This window comes from Miscanthus floridulus, chromosome 4 (assembly GCF_019320115.1).
Source record: "Miscanthus floridulus cultivar M001 chromosome 4, ASM1932011v1, whole genome shotgun sequence".
Lineage (NCBI taxonomy): Eukaryota > Viridiplantae > Streptophyta > Magnoliopsida > Poales > Poaceae > Miscanthus > Miscanthus floridulus.
The window spans coordinates 13,210,294-13,233,160 of NC_089583.1; the positions used below are offsets into that span (position 1 = coordinate 13,210,294).

Consider the following 22,867-nt stretch of genomic DNA (forward strand, 5'->3'; position numbering starts at 1 on the left):
GTTGGGTTTTGGTTGGTGGTGACTTAAAGGCCAGGGCTTTTTCTTCCTCGTATTTCTTGATATATATTTTTTTTTCAAAAAAAAATAATTTGGCTGCCACGTAGGACATCACCATGAAATCAAACTTGTGTGGACATCAGAGCAAAGATGAACTTTTGTGATCAAATTTGTGAGGACATCAGAGCAAAAGACTAACTTTTGTGACATTCAAAAAGATTAACTTTTGTGTGTCTAGAAGTAGATAATGGCAGCACTTATTTGTGCAACAAGTTCATTTGAAAACTATGACTTGGGTTACCTCTAAACCTTGTAATGCCAAACTGAACCAACAATATTATGTGTATTCGGCGAAGGATATGTGCTGCCTTACAGATGAATGCAACTTCAAGGGTAGTCCGCTTCAGGGCATGAACAATAGCTCCGGCTGGGGTCACCTGAAATGCTAATAATTCAGTATAAATTCAACAATAAAGCCTAGCAATTGCTATAGTACTCCTTACTATCCAAGCAAAATGTCACGATCCTTGGGGGATCGGACGATAACTGGGTTCCAGAATGGAATTGGAAGGGAATTTAGGCAGGGAAGAGCAAGAACAGCACGAGGAAGAACAGACAGAATAGTTTCAGAGTTCAGTTATTTCATCGATGCCGAGTCCAATGTTACATCGGGCTTATATAACCGCCCGTGAACCGCCAATCAACCGACTAACTTGACAACTAAGTTAACTAACACGGGTCCACCCGTCAGCCACTAATCCTGTCAACATTCACCTCCGCTTCCTTTGTTGTCGGACGACCAACAGTGCCGTGTGCCTTGGTCTTATGCCTCTTTTTCATGACATTCCCCTTCCCTTGAAATCCAGCTTGACCCCAAGCTGGGCTTGATGGATAGCGTCATCGTAAATCTGACGCCTCTTCCCAAGTCGTCAGATTAGGCGAGCACCCAGACCACCGGACCTGAATCTCTGAGAGCACCGAAGCCCCTTTGTGAACCATGCGTGATGCCTGAAAACTGACAGGTGTCAAAGCAATAGAATGATCCACCGGTATAGCAGTAATCTAATATCCCCATCCACCACCATGGAGGCCGGAATATGCTGCTTAAGTTGTGAAACGTGGACAACCGGGTGAATCTTAGCTTCCGGTGGGAGCTCCAGCCTATAAGCCACCTTGCCAACCTGAGCCACAATCTTGAATGGCCCATAGAATCTGAAACTCAACTTCTGATTAGACCTGGCAGCAATGGAGGACTGAATATAGGGTTGTAACTTGAGATACACCAAATCTCCAACAGCAAATTCCCTTTCAGATCTCCTCTTGTCAGCCTGATTTTTCATCCTTTGCTGAGCCCTATGTAGATGATGTTTAACTACATCTTCCAACAAATGTCGCTCAGTCAACCACTGATCCAGATCTGGAGCATGAAAACTGACCTCATTAGATATCCCAAAGTGCCGAGGAGAATGACCATATAACACTTGAAAAGGAGAGTAGCCCAATGAAGACTGGTAATTGGTATTGTACCAATACTCAGCCAAGGGAAGCCACTTATGCCACTGCTTAGGACAGGAGTGAACAGCACACCTCAGAAAAGTCTCTAAGCATTGATTCAGTCTCTCAGATTGTCCATCAGTCTGTGGGTGATATGATGAACTCATAAGCAACTTTGTGTCAGTCAACCTAAACAGCTCTGTCCAAAGGTGACTGGTGAACACTTTATCCTTGTCTGATATAATTGCAGTAGGTAGACCATGCAGCTTATACACATTTTCCATGAAAGCCTGGGCAACTTGTAATGCAGTAAATGGATGTGACAGTGAAATGAAATAAGCATACTTGGTGAATTTGTCAATAACCACCAAAATGGTATCAAATCTATTTGATTTTGGCAACCCTTCAATAAAATCCATGCAGATAGTCTGCCAAGCCTGATCAGCAACAGGCAAGGGCTGCAATAATCCAGGCACTCTTACATGTTCCACTTTGGCCTGTTGACAGGTTTCACAAGCTGCCACAAACTGCTTAACATGTTGCTTCATATTAGGCCAAGCAAACAACTGCTTAATCCTATGCAATGTTGCCAGAAACCCTGAATGACCACCCACTCCAGAAGAATGTACTGCCAACATGACATGCTATTGGGCCAACTCATTTTTACCCAACCAGACTCTACCATTGCACCTGATCAACCCATCATGTAAAGTAAATGGCCCACACTCACCATTGCTTGAATGGAGCTTTGCCACCAGTTCTTTGTAACACCCCGGTGTTATGATTTTATTTAGCACCACATTTTAGGCCTAAGTAAAAATTTTCGTAACGAGTTTTCAGAATTTTTAATCTAAACGTACTTGAGGCGATAAGCGAATCTTGGGTGACTTAGTTTCACGGACTCGAATTAAGCGCTCAAGTTAAATTACGCAGTGAAATATTTAGGAATGTCCATAACGATTCTAGCAAATAAATAGCGAACGGTTTGTTCTATTAGATTAAGCGGGAAAAGCAACTTTTATAAATAAAATAAAATCCATTAATAAATATAACGATCCATATATATATATATATATATATATACATATATATATATACACATATATACATATATATATATACACATATATACATATATATATATATATATATATATATATATATATATATATATATATATATATATATATATATATATATATATATATATATATATATACACGACCGGGTTTATGTTGATAAGCACGAAATGAATGTTACATTGCATGTCACGTTATATTATTTGGTGTCCTAAACGGATTTTTATTTAAACAAAAAGGCTAATGAACGCATGCATGTGAATTTGCTCTTGCTTTCATGTTTGCACGCAAAGCCACGCAGAGTTGTCGTCACGTTGTGTTGGACGGTGGCCGGCCAAACCATTGTACTAGCCCATCCTTAATTTCGTGCACGTGTGAAAGGACGAATGAGAGGTCGGTGCCTAACTCGTCACTGTGCGGTAGTACGATGTTGGGGAGACAATGCAAGTTTCGTCATCACCGGCTGTTTTAAGTTCCGAACGCGGTCGCCTCTGCAAAGTAGCCTAGCAGCACTCCACCATTTTTCCAGTTAGCCATACTCCCATCGCGCTATTCGACATCGAGCTAGTAGCAGCGCCGACGAACTCCACCGCACCGCGTCTGAGCAAGAAAACAAAGCAGCCGGAGGTGCGTACTGTTGTTGTTAGCTTGTTGACATCGGCATGATGTCATCCCTGCGTCACACCTATTTTAGAGCCGCTTTCGTGTAGGAAAATTAATCAGTCAATACATTGAAATACGCCTGTGGGCAGCCTCTGCAGCCGCCTGGGCCAGCGCCACCGCGCTGGGCCTGCTCGCGCTCATGTCCGCGCTGGGCCAGCGCCGCCGCGCTCGGCCTGCTCGCGCCCACCTGCTCCTGCCGCGCCGGCCTGCTCGCACTGCGTCCGCTAGGCCTGCGCATCGCCGTGGCCTGCTGCTGCCGCGCTGCCATGCCGGGCCGGCCTGCCCGCGCTCGCGCGCGCCCCGCCGTCTGGGCTGCGCCCGCACGCCGGCCGCTGCGCTGGGCCGCGCTCGCGCCGCTGCCGCTGCCGGGCCGCGCGCGCGCTCTCTCCCGCGCTGGGCCGCTGCCACTGTTGGGCCGCGCTGTGATTGCATTTTTCAATTTCCAGTAAAATAGGAAATGTTTATTCAATAAAGATTTTAGCTGAACTTTGATAAATCGTAGTAAATTGTGTAGATGTCCAAAAATAGTGAAACTAAGTTTATTAGGTTCACAATAATGCCATCTATTTGTTAGTGTAGTTAGTTCACAGTTAGCTGTTATGATGATAGGCTCATAAAGTCTAATTAGAAAGCTGAACATTATATAGATTAAAATTTGTAGGAATTGGTACGGTAAATTGGTAATAGTGTTGAATCTGAAAATTTCACATTAGGCTCCTAGCAATATTAGGTACTTACTATAATTTTTATAGCTCCAGAATAATTAGTTTACTAAATAGATAATGAGGCCCTATTCTGAATAAAGATTAGATGGGTGAAATGAGATAAAGAAGTAACTCGGGTTTGTATAACTAGAACAATTGTTGGGAAGTAACGCCTTATTCGACAATATGGATACGTAGACCCGCGTTAGAGCTATCGCGTTAGCTTGTGAGACGTTATCGGATTTCTAAGCTTTTCGGCTATCGTTGATTATTTATATCTATGCATTTGCATCAATGCATATCATATAGGTACGATGAGGGATCAACGGATCGATCGAAGGGTGATTGAAAATCCAAAGATGGTGTAATGATATTCTCTCCAGATGCAATGGGCTTGTTATTCAGCTGATGATGGATGATCTGAAGATGCAGATACTAACTTTTAATAGATATCTTACCCAGGCAAGCCCCGATGCATAACCCCTACTTTCTGCAGTTTAAATTATAATTGTGCATTAAGTTTCAAGGAGTTGAATGAAACTCACTTGCATATATATATATATATATATATATATATATATATATATATATATATATATATCTTTATCATATGAGTCTTACTGGTATGATAGGATCGTGTAGATTGCTATGCTACAGGACTCCGGTAGAAGTCGAGTGATTGCTTGTCATTCACGAGATATAGAAAATATGTTACTATATGATTATCACTTGGAATATATAAAATGGTGGAAAGGAAAATGATGATCGGGTAGGGATATGGTTTGGGTATTGGTGGGTGTAAGAAGTTGTGTCGCCGCGGAGGCGGGTCATAGCTTGGTTACACTGTCTTTCCCTGTCTGGTCGGTTAAGGACCGATCGTTGCATATGACTCTAGGCAGGTCACAGACTTATTATCCCGAGCACATACTTGTGTATGGGCGCTTGGAAGACTTGTTGCTCTCTTGTCGCGGATCCGACTCTTTCCGGACCGACTGTTAGGGTTTTATTTTGGTGGAGGAGGTCCTTGCACCGCACTGAGTCCGGGACTCAGGGACGGGGGCTTGGAGTCCCAGTTTGGACGGGGACCTGGACACCCGGGACAGGAGGGTAGTGGGTTGGTCCTGCTTGTACCTTGGATACAAGCGGGGCATGTGTTTTCGGGGTACCCAGCTGGGGGCATTGATTCGCGAATCGCCGGGCTATCCGGTACGGCTTGTCTGCGGTTTAGCATCGTAGTAAGAACTGAAGATGAAAGATGGAAAAGGAAATCTGATTGCTTACCACCTGCTTGAAAGTAGCACAGGTGCTTACATATAATGGTTAGTTAATGAACCAATGCGACTATTATTAAAAATCAAATATAATGACGCACGCTTAGTAATGCTTCCTGCAATGCAATAAACCCACAAACCAAATAGCTTTGCATATCCTTGGAGTCTTTTCTTTTCTCCTGTCGGGTAAGTCTTGCTGAGTACAATTGAGTACTCAGAGTTTTATTCCTCCTGTTGCAGGTAACAGGTGGTGGCTTGAGCTGACCTTTGTGTGTGGATTTCCTCCTGGTGGGCTCAGAGAGGATTTCCTTTACGCTGCGATCGTAGTTGTTATTTATAACTCTCACCAAATACTTTTATAAATGAAAGTTTCATAATCTGTTGCCGTAGTCCATATATATCAATACTTCATCATGACATGATTAGATATTTATTTCCGCTGTAATTCTGATCACATGTTTATATTTCGCTGTTCAATTAAATTGTTTATAACTCTGATAATACGATTACATTCCGCTGTTATAATAATAAATGTTATACTCTGATGTACGTGTAAAGTGATGTAAGAAATGGTTAAGAATGATGTAAGCTTTATTCTCTCATTTGTGATCCTGGTGGCAAAAATGTGGATTTTCGGGTTCTCCCCTGGGGTGTGCCCGACGGAATCGAGTAATTTAGTGTTCTCCCTCAAGTGCTTAGTGTCTAATGGAAGACAAGCACTCGTGTGAGGCGTTAAATTAGGTGGTTCTGCCACATTCTTTAGCCTCAGAATCATCTTCATAGACATCCACTACCTTCTGTAACCAGGATGAATCCGAAATGGCCAAGGCACGAATGACTTGCTCTTGAGTTTTCCTAGACAAAGCATCAGCAGCAAGGTTTGAAGGACCCTGTCTGTAGATAATTCTGTATTGCAGATCCATAAGCTTGACTAAGGCTTTTTGTTGAATTTTAGTTAGGATCCTTTGATCAGTAAGGTGAAGCAAACTCCTGTGATCAATTTTGATGATGAAGGGCTGATGCTGTAAGTAAGGTCTCCACTTGTCCACAGCCATCAAAATTGCCATACATTCCTTCTCATAAGTGGATAAACCTTGATTCTTAGTACAGACAGCCTTACTGAGATAAGCTACTGGATGGTCCTTTTGCATTAACACAGCACCAAATCCCAAATCACTGGCATCAGTTTCCAGTACAAAAGGTTGTGAAAAATCTGGGATGGCCAATACTGGAGCCTGAATCGAAGCCTGTTTGAGTTGCTGAAAGGCATTGTCAGTGATAGATGTCCAAATATAAGGCACACCCTTCTTGAGTAACTCAGATAAGGGCTTACTAATCAGGCCACAGTGCCTAATGAATTTCCTGTAATACCCAGTCAACCCCAAGAACCCTCTGAGTTCCTTCAAATTCTTTGGTTGAGGCCAGTTTTTTACAGCAATAATTTTAGATGGCTCAGTTGATACCCCAGCTCCAGAGATACAGTGTCCCAAATACTCCACCTCAGCAGTAGCAAATGAGCACTTAGACAACTTGATATAAAACTGATGCTTCCTGAGGATATCAAATACCTCCTTCAACAGTTTCAAATGTTCCTCAAGTGTTGCTGAATAAATGAGGATATCATCCATGAACACTAGCACCCCTTTTCTTAACAACTTCTGAAAGATTATGTTCATGATGCCTTGAAAGGTTGCTGGGGCATTAGTCAATCCAAAGGGCATAACCAAGAATTCATATAGACCATTGTGAGTTTTAAATGCTGTCTTGAAGGTATCCTCAGGAGTGATGCAAATCTGGTGATAACCTGCCCTAAAGTCCAGTTTGGAGAACCACTGAGCTCCTGCCAGCTCATCTATCAGTTCTTCCTATAATCTACACAAAATCTCCATGACTCATCTTTTTTTCTCACCAACAGGACTGGAGATGCATAGGGGCTAGCACTAGGCCTTATGATTCCATTTTTCAGCATTTCAGACAGTTGACTTTCAATCTCATCCTTCTGAGCTGGTGAATACCTGTAGGGTCTGATGTTCACAGGTTGAGCCCCTGGTATTAGCTGTATATGATGGTCAAACTGTCTCTGTGGAGGTAATGCTGTTGGGGTCTGGAACAAGTCAGCATACTCTTCTAATAACTGTTTGATTTCAGGCAACAACTCCTGTTCTGTCAACACAGCCTTGATAGCATGAACTTCTTCACATTCCACCTGTAAGACCTCATTTTCAGCAAGCTTGAACTGCACACAATGGGTAACAGCCTTCCTATTCAGCAGCCCTTTTAGCCTTTGACCAGATAGTGGAGTGCACTTGGTCAGATCCTGTTTTACACCTTTTAATGATATCCTCTGGCCATCCTTGGTAAACCTCATTTCTTTATGTGGCCAGTGAACCCACATAGGACTATGAGATTCCAACCAATCCTGGCCTAAAATCATGTCAAAGCTTTTCAATGGAAGAATGCCAACTGAGGATACAAGTGTATGCCCTTGAACAGCCCACTGTAATTCTTCCACTCTCTGTGAGCAAACCATAGGACCCCCATCAGCTGCCACAAAATGAACTGGAGCACAATCAACAGTCTGCAACTGAAGTTTACTGGCCAACTGCTCACTTATGAAAGTTCCCACACTTCCAGAATCAACAAGAATCAACACTTCCACTTTTGCAATCTTGCCACACAATTTCATTGTTTTTCTTCTGATCACATCATCAGATGGAGTCTGTCCCACAGCTAACACCACATCCTCTACAACTTCTTCCTCAGAACAATCCATCTCATGACCATCATCTTCCAAAGCATCTAACAACTCTTCTAACACATGCTGAGGAATTTGGGCAGCACACTTGTGAGCTTTATCCCACTTACCCCCACACTTGAAACAGAGGCCATTTTGACGCCTGTAGTCCCTGAGTGTTGCTAACTTGTCCCCCTGATCAGACTTGTTCAGGTTGGTTTTACCCATTTCTCCATCAGCACCCTTCAGTTTGTTAGCTGACGGCTTGAACCCATTCTTGGTGAAATCCCGCCCAAAGGGTTTTGACCAACAACGACTCAACTCATCTTCCTATAAAGCAGCCAACACACTGGCTGTAGCAACATCTTGAGGACGATGTAAGGCGATAGCAGCCCTGATCTCTTCCTTCAATCCAGCCATAAAACGGGTCACAAAGAAAGTGTCATCATAATGATCATTGTACAGAAGCATCCCATGAGCCAGCCTTTCAAACTCAATATGATATTCTGACACCGATCCTATCTGCTTCAAGGTCTCAAACTGATTCAAGAGCATTTGGTACTGATCCCGATCAAACCGCCCCATCACCAGCTCACACAACTGCCCCCAATCTGTGATCCTGCCCTTGCGCTGCACCGTTTGAAGCCATGCCGCCGCTGGGTCTTTGAAGTTCAGCGCCGCGAACCTTGTCTTCAACGATGGATGGACAACATACACCTCGAAAAACATTTCACAATTGTCGCGCCATAAGCGGGGGTTTTCACCATCAAACTTCGGAAAATCGATCTTGGGAAATGGTGGTGATCAGTTATGGGGAGGAAAAGCATCATCCACTGGCGGGAAAGGAGGGTGAGGAATCGGATCCGGTAACGTACCCCCGTTGCAGACCTGCGGCCGGAGTTCGAGGATTCCGCCGCAGTGTTCGCCGTGGCCCTTGGCCCGCTCCCCGTCCATCGCAGGTGAGCACGAGGGCGACCCGGTAGCCGCGTTGAGGTCCATGTTCCTCAGTGCCGGTTGGGGTTACGTCGACGGTGGTGGTGCGGCGGCTGTCGTCGCAGGAGCTGTGATCCTTGCCTCCAGCGAATCCACCCGCGACGCCGCGAAATCGATCCGCGTAGAGACCGCGTCCAGCGATGCCTTCGTACCTTCGGCCCGCTCCCGCAAATCCCCGAACACCTTGTCCGTAGAAGCTTGCCACGAACCCATGGCGTTCAGCGAATCCAACGTATTCTGCATCATGTTCTGAAATCCCTCCAACTGCTTTGGCATGGTCTCGAAACGCGTCGAGAGGTCCTCCATGGACTGCGCCATCAACGCTGGAGCTTCGTAGGCTTCTTTTTCGGCGCCAGACCGCTCTCGCCCGCGCTCACCGCCGACCCAACCACATCCCAATCGGACTTCTGGAGCGACTCGACTTCACCCGAAGATGAAGAACAAGCACCTCCTGCCGTCAGGAATTATAGTCGCGATCAAGACGATGAACACAGCGGCTTTGATACCAATTGTCACGATCCTTGGGGGATCGGACGATAACTGGGTTCCAGAATGGAATTGGAAGGGAATTTAGGCAGGAAAGAGCAAGAACAGCATGAGGGAGAACAGACAGAATAGTTTCAGAGTTCAGTTATTTCATCGATGCCACTAATCCTGTCAACATTCACCTCCGTTTCCTTTGTTGTCGGACGACCAACAGTGCCGTGCGCCTTGGTCTTATGCCTCTTCTTCATGACACAAAATTGCTAAAAGTTTCTTGTATCGAGGGAGTTGATGAGGGAATACATTAACACAGAGAATATGGAACTGATCAGGTGTATATTCAGTAATGGTGATGTCATAATTTGTAACTGGAGATAATGTGTCGTTTCTGAGTGCCAAACTTACTCTTCTGCTTCAATTTCTCAACAGAAAAATTCAGAACATATGCTCATGGTACATAAGTACACTGTGTGCCCATATCATCAGTCACTGATCAGGCTGCTCAGACACAGAACCACGAGTAGCACATCAGGGATGCTCAACTGCATTTCATATACCAATCTTTTGTTTCCCATACGACCCCTATATCAGGTCCCTCTAGATACAAATTATGTGACAGAAGAGGTCATCTCAGTTCATGGTTCAAGCCAACATCCATCACCAATAAACATAACGCAAATGTTGCCAAGACATCCTACTCCCGGTATCCATGAGCATTACTCATCAAGAGGCCAAGCGAACCTGACTGATCCATCACCTCTTCTTGAACCCATACTTCTTGCGCTCATAGAAGAGGTCGGTCTTGGCGCTACCGAGGTTGACGATCTTGGGGCACCCGTCCCGGTCCTTCTCCTGCTGCGTGCACTCCTTGCAGTAGTAGGCATCCGAGATGCCCACGCCACCGCAGATGACGCACCGCCCCTGGAACGACCCGTAGTTGCACTCGTCACAGACACGGACCAGTGTGCACGGTCGCACGTATGAGTCGCAGATGACGCACTTGCCATCGCACTTCTCGCATAGCCGCCCGATGGCGATGCCGGGCTGCTTCCGGCACATGATCAGGTCAGGGTGGTGCTTTGCCATGGCTGTCAGATGTTAATCTGGCAAGCAATAGTACAATGGTTAGTGCATTATCATGGAGCAATGTTACAGCTTTGTGAGGAACGACATGAACATGCACAGAAACAGTTGAAGGTTGAATACCTAATGCAAAGAGAATTGTTAATTCGTTATTTATTTAACTTGATAGCAAGTAATAAGGGGAAACTTCGCTTTGGCAACTAAGCTCTTCCCATATGCATTGCTCATTTTGATTTTTTCCAGTCTATCGTTAATCTTTATATGATTTGGAGATGGCCATCCTATATTCCTATGTACCATAGTTAAAGCAATTGAGTCTATAGCCACAAAGAAGAAGAAAAGATACAAAAGGGTGGCAAAGAAGAGAGACGGAAGGAGGGAGGGAGAGCAGATCAGAAATTTCAGTCGAACAATGAAGAAATGATTAGCCCAAGCGGGAAGAAGATTGAAACCTCCCTACCAATAGTCGATGTACAAGGCATGGCAATAGGCACCGCATAATGCACATTGCTTCAACAATTTTTTTGTTTGATGGAAATAGGTGATCATCCAAATAAAAAAATGTTGTGGTCAATTTTCAACTTTGAAATTAGCACATTAAAGAATTCTTAGAATTGCAGCCACTTTTAACAATCCAACCATATTGTTAAGTCCTTCCACAAAGAAGAGGTTCAGCATACTGAATTACAAACTATGCCCACATAGGATATTTCTTGCTTCGCCACAAGTCAGAAAGATTGCAATCTACAATGCAGTTCAAGTACAAATATGCAGAGTGTAAAGATGTGCAGAGAGCTCCCGCTCTGTGCGGGGTCTGGGGAAGGGTGTCAGTGGCAAGCCTTACCCTCGCCTGTGCAATGCGAGGAGACCGCGACTCGAACCGGGGACCTTCCGGTCACAGGCGGTAAGACTCTACCGCTTGCACCAGCTCCCGGTCAGTATATCCCCTGTCATGAAACAATATTAGGTGTATCATCAGAAAATGATAAATAAGACTACTGCAAGGTTGGTATGATTACTTGGAGGCTTGAAAGTATACATCATTGCATTTATATGTGATATTTCTATTTAAAAGGTGTGCCATGGAGTTACGTTAAAATATTTCTTGATGCTGCTAAAATGAATATGTTGTAACAAATTTAGTGGTTAAGAAAGACATTGGACTGACAACAACCATTTGTGTCGATGTTGATTGCACTCAGGCCTTGTGGACACCTAAGGTAAGGGTGGAAGGACGAATAATCTGTTCTAAACGAAGTGCCAATATTAGCATCAAATAGTCCCTTTAGCAAAGATAGAAACAAACAGCCCAAATGTTGTCCCCTTTGATTGGATATATTAGACCCAAAGTCAGTGGCGTTTGCAAACAAACGGTTGAATCAAGAGTTTGCTTCTCTTACAGACACAGGTACTTTGTCTGAAGCTGTACAATGCTGCTACGGATGTGGATGAGCAGTCAAATCAATGAGTTGCCTGTTACGCAGGTGCTCCATTTGAGCACAGACCGCGTCGACAGAGGCTTGGAACCAACAGGGCGACAGGCAGAATTGCAGAAATCACACAGGGCACGGCAGGGGCGGCCCCCCGGACAGGGAGCAAACCTAGAAGCCGGGTTCTACGAAGTACGAAGGGTCAGTGCGGGGCGCCAATCAGCAGCAACTAAGCACACGCGCGCGGCGCGCCATCTGCTAGCGGAGCCACGCGCCGACGACGATATTTCTCGAGGGCGGGCGTAACCGGCGGGATCTAGCGTAGCACGCGATTGGTTGATCAACAGTGTTCAGTAGCGCATGAACCAAGGGGGGATGGGGACGGATCCATGGGAGCGACTGAGCGAGGACCACGTACCGGCGAAAGGAGAGGTGGAGCAGGACCGCCGCTGCGGCGAGGCCGATGGAGGGGCGGGAGCGGTGGAGGCGGAGCAGCAGGGGATGGGATAGGTCCCGTTGGGCCTTGGGCTTGGGAGTCAGGTTTAGCAGGCTGCTTGAAGGAACTGGAAGCCTGGGCTCCTGCGCATGCTGGGCTTGGCACGACGGGCCCATCGAAGCCTAAACATCCGCCGTCGTCGGGCCGTGCTACTTGACACAAGACGCGACGAGGATGGGGGTCACTGTTTCCTCTCTCAAACGTAAAATGGTCAGGCGCTGCTGGTCTTGTCTTGATCTTGAGCCGGTTCAGTTCGCCAGATGTTGTTGTTGAAACGATGGGCTTGGGAGGTGATTACATGAAGGAGGAGACCTGTATCAAGACGATGCTCTTACTCTGGAAACGGTGGAGTGTGAGTGAGAAATAAAATGAACAAATTAAGGAGAGAAGGGACGGACTGTCTGGGGATGAAGTGGCAGCAGAAGTGATGGAACTTATTGGCGATTTGGGCACACAGCAGCAAACTCGTCGGGAAGAAGCCACACAGCGCACCACCGCAGGGACAGCTGAAAATTAATACGGATGGTTCTTTCATTCCGGACACTTTGCGGGCAGTTGGGGTTTCATCATCCGTGACCATGAAGGTGAAGCGATCTTGGCAGGGGCTGGACGCCTAATTGCTGTTTCAGACGCATTAACAGCCGAGACGGCGGCATGCCAGAATGCTTTGCAGGTGGCATCAGATTATGGTATATCTCGTATCCAATTGGAGGTAGATTCCTCTGTCCTCAAACAAGCTCTTCTGTCCCCTTCTAGGGATTTGGCGTCGTGTGGAATGATGATTATGGACACTCAGATTCTTGCTGCGGGAGCATTTTGTTTGTAGTGGCATTTTTTTCTATTCCTAGTGCTTGTAATTCTGTGTCACATGAGTTAGCCAAAGTTGCTATGTGTTGGGACCCGGGTGACCTGCATGTGTGGGCAAACCCCCTCCAAGAATTTGTAAAAACTCTTGTTGCTCGCGATTTGGTCGAGTCTGTGTTTTCAATATCAAGGCCTTAGAGCTGACTGTTATATCAAAAAAAAAAAAAAATCTCCAACATACTCTCCAATTGCATATCTAAGTATAGATATTCTCTATTTCTGATTTCTCTCTACCTAAAGATGGAGAGCAAGATAGCTCTCTAAATAGCGCACAAGATATATATAGAAAGGCTGTTGGATAAATGCAAAGATATATAAAACAATTTGTACTCAAATGACTCTAGATTTTAGAAATGTTTTTAGAGATGCTCTTAAACATGGATAAAACGTGCATGGATTTTTAATTTTTCACCAAAGGCACAACCAAAAGTCATCAAGTGGGGCATCCACAGCTCCACAAAAGCATTTTCCTGAGGACTGTTGAGCTATGGATAACATTAACATATCAAACTCGTAGATACCTTATGCATTTCTAGGTAGATGACATTAATAATAGTGTCATAAATTAATGATTTGAGATGTTATTTCTCATAGCCCCGAATACTTGTGGCCATGGCACGAGATGGGCAGTTGTCATCCTTCTTTGATGATAACAAACAAACTCAAGTGCTCCCTCCGTTCTAAATTATAAGATATTTTAACTTTTCTAGATTCATAGCTTTTGCTACGTGCTAAATCCGTTCCAAATTATAGTTCATTTAACTTTTTTGACCCCAAATTTGACCACTCGTTTTATTCAAAATTTGTGCTAAATATCACTTCTTTTGTTGTGGCTTGCTTTATTAACAAAAGTTCTTCAAGAATGACTTAAATTTGACTATGTTTGTGAAAGGATCAAGATGCCCAAGAAGTAGGGGTGAATTGGGCTAATCCTAAATTTTATGTAATAATTAAGCCCTACACTTAACCCATTCACCCCTTGTGCCTAAAATGTGTTTCTATTGTTCTCCCACACAAAAGTTTTGCACCCTAGATTCTAATTCTACTCTAGCATGGTAATTCTAGAAATGTAAAGACATGAAATGAATTGCTCAAATATAAATGCTTAAAGTAAAGAGAGAAAAAAACACGGCGATGTTTTTCCGAGGTATCAGAGAGTCGCCACTCCCCACTAGTCCTCGTTGGAGCACCCGCGCAAGGGTGTAGCTCCCCTTGATCCGTGTAAGAATCAAGTGCTCTCCACGGGCTGATTCTTTGATACTCCGTCATGGTGAATCGGCCACAACCGCTCACAACATGACTTGGATCATCCACAAGCTCCGTCGAATAATCACCAAGTTCCCAATCACCACCGAACCGTCTAGGTGATGGCGATCACCAAGAGTAACAAGCACAAACTCTCACTTAATCAAGACAATCCTAATGAGAAAGGAGGATACACACTTGCTACTCCCTATACACTAATGAGGTCCTTAATCTTGGATTATCAAATCTCAATCGCCCCACTAGGCTCTTGCTCTCCCTTGCACTCCAAAGGTATTTCTCAGCTGAACAAATGGGCAAGAGACCTCCCATGGACGAGTGGAGTAAGTATTTATACCCCTTCATTCAAAACATAATGTTTGGAGGCTAAGTCATCACTCTGCGGGCTAACCGGACGCTCCGGTCAGGGTGACCAGACGCTCCGGTCAGTTGTGCCACCACTATGTCAGAGAGAGCCATTAAGCTATGACCAGACTCTGACTAGTGTCCGATCAACACCCACCGGATGCGTCCGGCCAGAAAAAGCCTCTATAGAACCTCTCTGGAGTTGACCGGATATAGGTACCCCAGCGTTCGGTGCTCCTCCACTCAGTGTTCGGTCAGTACCAGATGACTGCAGTTGATCAAATGAAATGACAGGGCTCATCCTCCAGTGTCCGGTCACAACCATACCAGCGCCCGGTCAGTCATTTGACCCTCCATTAACTTCGAACTCAAAATCCTTTGTGAATGAAGTTGATTCCAATTGATCTTAGGGCTATTCCTGAGCTACCTAGTGCTAGGTTTGATAAGTGTGCACCATACCTAACCCACTAGACTCACCTAGGTCAAGCTACTAGTCCATACCCCTCTTAATAGTATGGCCAAAGGAAAAAAAGCAAAGTCCTAAACTACTCTAAGTGTCTCTCCAACACCAAACGACACTTAGAACTAGTCCGTCCTTAACCTTGTCGTTCATCCTTTGAAAACTGAAACAAATTCCATCGACGGGGGCATGAAAACCATAATTGCCCAATCAATTGCCATTACCATGACCTAACTTAAATTGCCTCTACAAAACACATGTTAGTCATAGTAATCTTGTGTCGTCATTAATCACCGAAACCCAACTAGGTGATTGATGACAACACAACCTCGAGTATGTAAAAGAGATGAGTGAGGTTTTCAACAAGCTTAGTTCATATAAGCTTTTGACAATAAGAACAAGGAGTTAGACATACTTATATGATCCAAGCCAACATGGTGTACTCAAAAGACATGAAATAAGCATGAGTACATAAAGTAGCGCTCATTTGAATCGAAGTAAAACGTGGAAGCAAAGAAAATGAGCATTACCAAGTGACATGACATATATATATATCAATGTAGAGAGCACACATGTCACATAAGTCTCACCATCACATGTATATGATGCAATGCATGAAAGTAAACGTGAAGTATCACACACAAAAGACCAAAAGAATCGAATTGAGACTACTATCTCACACGCTCCCCCTAAATCTAACATACTCGCTCCCTCTCCCCCTTTGGCGTCAAGCACCAAAACCTAAGAGTCGGATAGCGGGACAGGAGCAGTCGAGTAGGGCGTTGAGGTGCGGTGAGAGATCTAGAACTGAGCTGCATCATCCTCTAACCCTGAGCTCTGAGCGATCTAACCCTCTGTAGATGGAAGTGAAGGTGAAGCGATCTAGGTCTGCTCAGTAACTGGCGCGGCCTGTGACTCTAGAGGTGTCGCTGTAGGAGGTGGAGCCACAACTGCTGCTGTCGCTGAAGCCTCAAGTGTAGGAGTGACTATCTGAGGTGGCTCGGACGATGCAACAGATGAAGAAATCGTCTTAGTAGTCCCAGTAACTAGAGCAGCTGTGGTAGGGATAGGGACTCATAAGTCTGGAGGTGTAGGCTGCCCTATAAGCTCACTAAAGGTAGCGCCAAGGCTCCTAGAGACTGGGGTGTCCGTCACTAACACTGAAGAACTCTGAGTCGGAGTGAAGCCCATAACAATAGAAGTAAAGTGAGGACCCTAAGCTGTCCCTGGTGAAGCAAACCACTAAGACACCTTCTCTATAGGTGAAGCAAACTGAGGAGCTAGCTATCTCTGACTTTGAAGCCCACTGGGCTGTACAGCTGGAGTCACTAGAGTGGTGGTGGCAGACCGGCCTCTCTGAGGTGTAGACTACTGAGGAGCAACCCCAATAGCAGTGAATACATGCTACATGAAGCCGAGTAACCGCTATTGAATCATAAGCTGTTGCTGCTGCATGGCCTGCTGCTCTCGCTAAAACTCATCCTGTCATGCCTGAGCCTGAGCAAGTGTAGCTATGGTCTCCTATGCCTGATGTGCCTGGTCCTGTCTCATCCACTCAAGTACAGCTAGAAGTGCTGGGTCAGTCTACGGTGGCTGTGGTGGAGCTGAGCTAGAGCCACTGGCCTCTCTATCATGTGGTTGAGGAGCCATCTGTGGAATTGGCTGATAGTCATCATCTGAGCTGTCACTCGGGTCGCTCTTGACCTCATCCTCCTGTTGTGCATCAAGCTGCTGCTACTCTATCGCTGCAATGCCTCTGATGATCTCATTCTACTGAGCTACTGTCTTTGGTACCTTTAGGCGATGGCTTGGCTGGCAAGGTGTCCTAGCATGACTATGACGTAGCATCTGGCTCATGTCATACCGTGGAAACTCAGTAGTCGCACATGTCCACTCTGCCATAGTCTCTAGGGACTTGTGTGTAACTACCTTTTGGAGTAGGAAGGTGATCCAATGAGCATAAGGCAGCTGACGGTGACCTCTGAAGCCCTCTGCTAGTGTGTCCTCCATCTTTGAAAGCATCACATCCCAAATATAAAAAATAGTCTGAGATACCAGATAATACACTAGCCATAGCTGAATACGAGTCAAGTCTTCGTGGTAGCCCATCCTCGGGAGCAGAGTCCTCCTCATGATAGCATCAAGGAGCCGAGCTATAGGTGTAAGGTCATGTGGTGTCCTACTCGAACCCCCGCCAAATGGCTCTATGAAGCACGATCTGACAAGGTCTATAGGTGGCACAAGTCCGCCGTGAGGGCATCTCGGAGGCTCTATCTAGTCCATAGCATACCTCATGAAGGCGAAAAGGGGACTCTGGAATCCTTAGTATCTCTCTGATCCTCGAGCTCTGGAGCCTATAGTCATGGCCTCTGAAAGCAAAGTGAATAAACATGTGCCTCGGGTCAATCCAAAGAGAGGAGTACAACTCACGAACCCATGATGGAACATAGCGACCAGTCTGTCCAAGAAGATCTGTCAAGCCTGGCAAATAAGAAAGGTGTGGACGGATTTGCTCACCTAGAGCTGCAACCAGAGACTCTATGGAGCAGACCCGCTGAGATCTAAATGCAACACCGCTATTGAGATAAGCACTATATAAGTCCTCCTGCAACACAATGTAGAAGTGCTCTGAGGCATGCTCATCCCACCTCGGCGGAAACCAATCCTCAAACTGTACAAACCATAACTACTGCACCTTTTTGGCTGTGGCTGCCCTCAGGTCAAGGTGAACCACCAGAGGCGGACCCTATGGTCTAGGAGGTGGACGAGAGCCCTACCTCTGTGTCTGAGGCCTCGGTGACACTTGAGTACGTGTATGACTAGAGCGTTGAAGCTATGGCTGAGCTGCCTGCTCTGCCTCCTCAACCTACTCTCCTTGCTGAGCGTCCTCTGTCTACTCTGCCGACTATGTCTGCTGCTCAGTCACCCTCTGAGTCTGACTCTCCTCTGCATTAGAAACCTCTGGAGCATCCTCTAAAAAGACACGTCGTCCTCCAAGCATGACAGTCCTGGGTGCACTACCAAGACTAGTCTCAATCCTCTCGATGGTAGCCCTCTGAGCCAGTGATAACTGGTCACCTATATGAATGCCACTGCTAGATCCACCTCTCTCTACATGCTCTGCGACGGCTGCCACTGTTGCTGCCCTCTCTGCCTCAACATCATCTAACTTGTGCGTCTTCTTTGTAGTCTTTTTCGCCTTTCCTTTTTGCTGAGCAGTTAGGCGAGGCAGAGGCCTTGGATCCTCATCACCAGGACCACCTCTGGCATTCTTGCAATGTGCCATCTCTAAAGCTAACGAGAATCACTGCCACTGATAAGAAATAGCTGTCAACTAACACTCGTGAGGCTTGGTCTCAATTCGTACTCGCGGGCTTGGCCCCAAGTAAAACTACCACTGTCAAATCAACCACAAGAGCACCGACTCGCTGCATGATGGAATAGATAGGAAATATAAATAATCACTATATTCATCTAGAGGTGAGAAACCCTAAGAAGCAAGAAGTAGTTGAGAAATTGAAATCGATAGCTTGCTACCTAATGAAATCCGAGGATCGACAAGAAAAGGAGAGGATCACGGGGCACCACTTGGGATCGACAAGGTTACGCCTAGGGCTAGGGTTGCTGGCACTTGGACAGAAAGCTCGATGGCATGAACTAGGCTGGCGGTGGAGGCGCAGGCGTGGGCATGGCAGTAGAGGCGCAGGTGCGACGGTGGAGGCGCAGGCGCGGGCGTGGCAGCAGAGACGTAGGCACGATGGTGGCACAGCAGCATGGGCAAGCGGCACGGGTGCGTGAGCTACACAACGGCGGAGCATGGGTGCGGCAGAGCAGAGCAGCACGACGGCATGGTGGATCAACGGCAACAACAAGGACGGCGGCGTAGTGGAGGCGGGCTAGGGCACAATGGCGCGATGAACAGGGAACAAACAAGGTGAGGAGAAAACTATTTATGGTGGCCCCCGCATGACAGAGAAGAAAAAGAATCTAAGATCCACTCGGATTCAACTGACCGGACGCACCGGTGGCAACTATCGGATGCTGTCACCCGGAGTTCGATCGACAACAGAGGGGTCCAAAACCCCTCAAGTCGCGACCGGACGCGTTAGGTGCCTCATGATCGGACGCTCCACTAAGTCTAGTTGATTCTGACATCTTCTCTTTGTTTGACCAGATGTAGGGCCATCTTCACACCAGACGCTGGAGGTACACTGTTTAGTGTCCGGTCACTCCTGTGCATCTATTCACCTCCTGTGAACTGATCGGACGTTGGAAGCAGAGTCTGGTGCAGCGTTCGGTCACCATTCTTCAGCAAATCTTTAAAGTTCCTTCGCGCTACCTTTCCCCAATCAAGTCTCAACTTAAATAAGACACAAATAAACACCAATTTGGACTGATGTGAAAGACCTCTCTTAAGTCCTCAATTTTTTTTAAAGTATTTTGCCTTAGGCTATAATTCTTTTTAAGAAAATATACAATAAAAGAGGTGAGGAGCACATGTGGCCAGACAATAGGGTTTAGAATCAAAAGAAGCTTCAAATACTCTCCCTATTTGTGGACAAAAATAGCGGGTGCTCAAAAGATAACCAAAAATAAACGACAAAGCAACACACATGCACATGCAATGCAATACTTGAAAGTAAGTCTAGTTGCTTGTCAAGTTTGATCCAAGGTTAAGCTTCTTCACATGCTTTTCGGCGGTTATCTTAACCGTGTTAGACAAGCCCTAAGTGCATTACTAAAAATTAAACATGTTTTATATTACAATGCAATGCAAGGGACAATACAAGCTCATTTTTTAGTGAAGTTACTAAAGTCAAGCACATTGAGCTCATTTCTCAACCGACAAAATGTAGCCTCATCTAGCGGTTTAGTGAAGATATCCGCCAATTGATCCTCGGTCCTTACGCCTTCTAGTGATATATCATTTTTAGCAACATGATCTCTAAGAAAGTGGTGACGGATATCTATGTGCTTGGTGCGAGAGTGTTGAACTGGGTTATTAGCAAGCTTTACGGTGCTCTCATTATCATATAAAAGAGGTACCTTTTCTAGAACTACACCATAGTCTAGCAAAGTTTGCTTCATATAAATAATTTGTGCACAACAAGCACCCACGGCAATGTATTCTGTCTCGGCGGTGGACAAAGCCACACTATTTTGCTTCTTTGAGATCCAAGACACTAGTGATCTACCAAGCAAATGGCACCCTCTAGATATGCTCTTTATATTAATTTTGCAACCGGCATAATCCAAATCGGAATAGCCAACTAGTTGGAAACTAGCTCCTTTGGGATACCAAAGACCAATGCTTAGTGTGTGCTTAAGGTACCTAAGGATTCTTTTAACGGCAACTAAATAAGCCTCCTTAGGATTAGCTTGAAATCTAGCACATATACACACACTAAACATGATGTCGGACCTAGATGCGGTTAAGTATAACAAGCTACCAATCATAGAGCGGTAGAGAGTTTGATCAACCATTTTACCTCCCTCATCTAGGTCAAGATGTCCATTGGATGGCATAGGTGTCTTGATTGGCTTATATTTATCCATTTTGAACCTCTTGAGACGGTCCTTGGTATACCATTCTTGAGAGATGAAAATCCCTTCTCTCATTTGCTTGACTTGAAAACCAAGAAAGAATGTAAGCTCTCCAATCATCGACATCTTAGACTCCTTCAACATCAATTCACCAAACTCTTTACAATAATCTTCATTTGATGAGCCAAATATGATATCATCAACATATACTTGACAAATAAAGATCTCTCCATCAAGCTTCTTGGTGAATAGTGTGGTGTCGACCTTCCCAATGATGAAGCCTTTCTCAATGAGGAAATCCCGAAGGCGCTCATACCAAGCTCTTGGGGCTTGCTTTAGCCCATAAAGCTACTTGGAAAACCTATAAACATGATTAAGATATCTAGGATCTTCAAACCCGGAAGGTTAATCAACATAGACTAGTTCATTTAAGAAGCCATTTAAAAATGCACTTTTAACATCCATTTGATATAATTTCATTTCATAATATGATGCATATACAAGGAGGATACGAATGGCTTTAAGTCTTGCAACCAGTGCAAAGGTCTCTCTAAAATCCAACCCTTCAACTTGAGAGAACCCCTTTACAACTAGTCTTGCCTTGTTTCTCACAACAATACCTTGATCATCTTGCTTGTTGTGGAACACCAACTTTGTTCCAATGACTCTTGCACTTTGTGGTCGCTCTTTAAGTGTCCAAACTTCATTGCGGGTGAAGTTGTTCAACTCTTCATGCATGGCATTTATCCAATCCAGATCTTGAAGAGCTTCTTCTACATTCTTAGGTTCAATGCAAGAAACAAACGAGTGATGTTTAATAAATGATGTAATTTTTTGAGAGCGAGTCATTACTCCCTTTGAAGGACTCCCTATGATGAGATCTTGTGGATGTGCTTGTAGTAGGGGTGAATTTCTTCTATCAACCACTTGAGGGGGAGGTTGTGGAGCATCAACATCTTGAGCTTGTACCACCATTTGATCATGGGAGACATGAGTATCTTCATTTTCTACTCTCCTATCTTTATCATCATCTTGTGGCATATTTGATGAAGAGGATGGATCAATCACTTGTACATCATCTTAATTATCTTTGGGCTTGATGTCTCCAACCGGAATGTTCTTTATGGCCTCCCTTAATGGTTCATCACCTACATCATCAAAATTCTCATGTGCTCCTTGGGAGCCGTTAGATTCATCAAATTTCACATCATATGTTTCTTCAACCAAGCCGGTGGCATGATTAAATACTCTATATGCTTTGGACTTTGATGAGTAACCAACAAGAAAACCAATATCACAATGTCTTTGAAACTTCCCTAGGTGTTGCCGCTTCTTGTAGATGTAGCATTTGCAACCAAACACCCAGAAGAATGAGACGTTCGGCTTCTTCCCATTGAGCAACTCATAAGGGGTCTTGCCAAGAAACGTTTGAAGAAATAGGCGATTGGATGCATAACATGCGGTGTTGATAGCTTTCGCCCATAGAGCTTTGGGTGTATTATACTCATCAAGCATTGTTCTTGCAAGGGTGATAAGTGTCCGGTTCTTTCTCTCTACTACACCATTTTGTTGAGGAGTGCATGTTGCAGAGACCTCATGCTTGATCCCTACTTCATCACAATATGCTTCAATGTTTGTGTTGTCAAATTCTTTTCCATTGTCACTTCTTATCTTCTTGAGCTTCACTTCAAATTCATTTTGTGCTCTCTTGGCAAACTTCTTGAAACATGCGTCCACTTCGGTCTTGTCATGAAGGAAGAACACCCAAGTATATCTAGAGTAGTCATCAACTATCACAAGACATTAGAGATTGTCTCCCAAACTCTTGTAAGTTGTTGGTCCAAATAAGTCCATGTGGAGAAGCTCTAGCACTCTTATTGTTGATATGTAAGCTTTGGTTGGATGAGTGTTGGCAACTTGCTTGCCGGCTTGACATGCACTACAAAGCTTGTCCTTCTCAAATT

General features: G+C 45.0%; 2 protein-coding genes across 5 annotated transcripts; both read right to left on the reverse strand.

Moving 5' to 3' along the window:
* Positions 1–1,022: 1,022 nt before the first annotated feature.
* On the reverse strand, positions 1,023–8,170 carry LOC136548067 (uncharacterized). The gene is made up of 4 exons (XM_066539714.1): positions 7,118–8,170; positions 6,278–6,467; positions 3,421–3,653; positions 1,023–1,988 (listed from the first exon to the last, which is right to left on the reverse strand). The coding sequence occupies exons 1-4, from the start codon at positions 8,168–8,170 to the stop codon at positions 1,023–1,025; spliced, it is 2,442 nt and encodes an 813-aa protein (XP_066395811.1).
* A 1,634-nt stretch (positions 8,171–9,804) lies between these two features.
* Positions 9,805–12,446, reverse strand: LOC136550969 (PHD finger-like domain-containing protein 5A). Of its 4 annotated transcripts, none has more exons than XM_066542552.1 (3): positions 12,350–12,446; positions 11,346–11,448; positions 9,805–10,521 (listed from the first exon to the last, which is right to left on the reverse strand). In XM_066542552.1, the coding sequence occupies exon 3, from the start codon at positions 10,502–10,504 to the stop codon at positions 10,172–10,174; it is 333 nt and encodes a 110-aa protein (XP_066398649.1). In that variant the 5' UTR covers positions 10,505–10,521; positions 11,346–11,448; positions 12,350–12,446; the 3' UTR covers positions 9,805–10,171. The 4 variants fall into 4 exon arrangements, with proteins under 4 accessions (XP_066398649.1, XP_066398650.1, XP_066398651.1 ...); XM_066542553.1 differs by lacking the exon at positions 12,350–12,446 and adding an exon at positions 11,676–12,279; XM_066542554.1 differs by lacking the exon at positions 11,346–11,448.
* Positions 12,447–22,867: the final 10,421 nt, after the last annotated feature.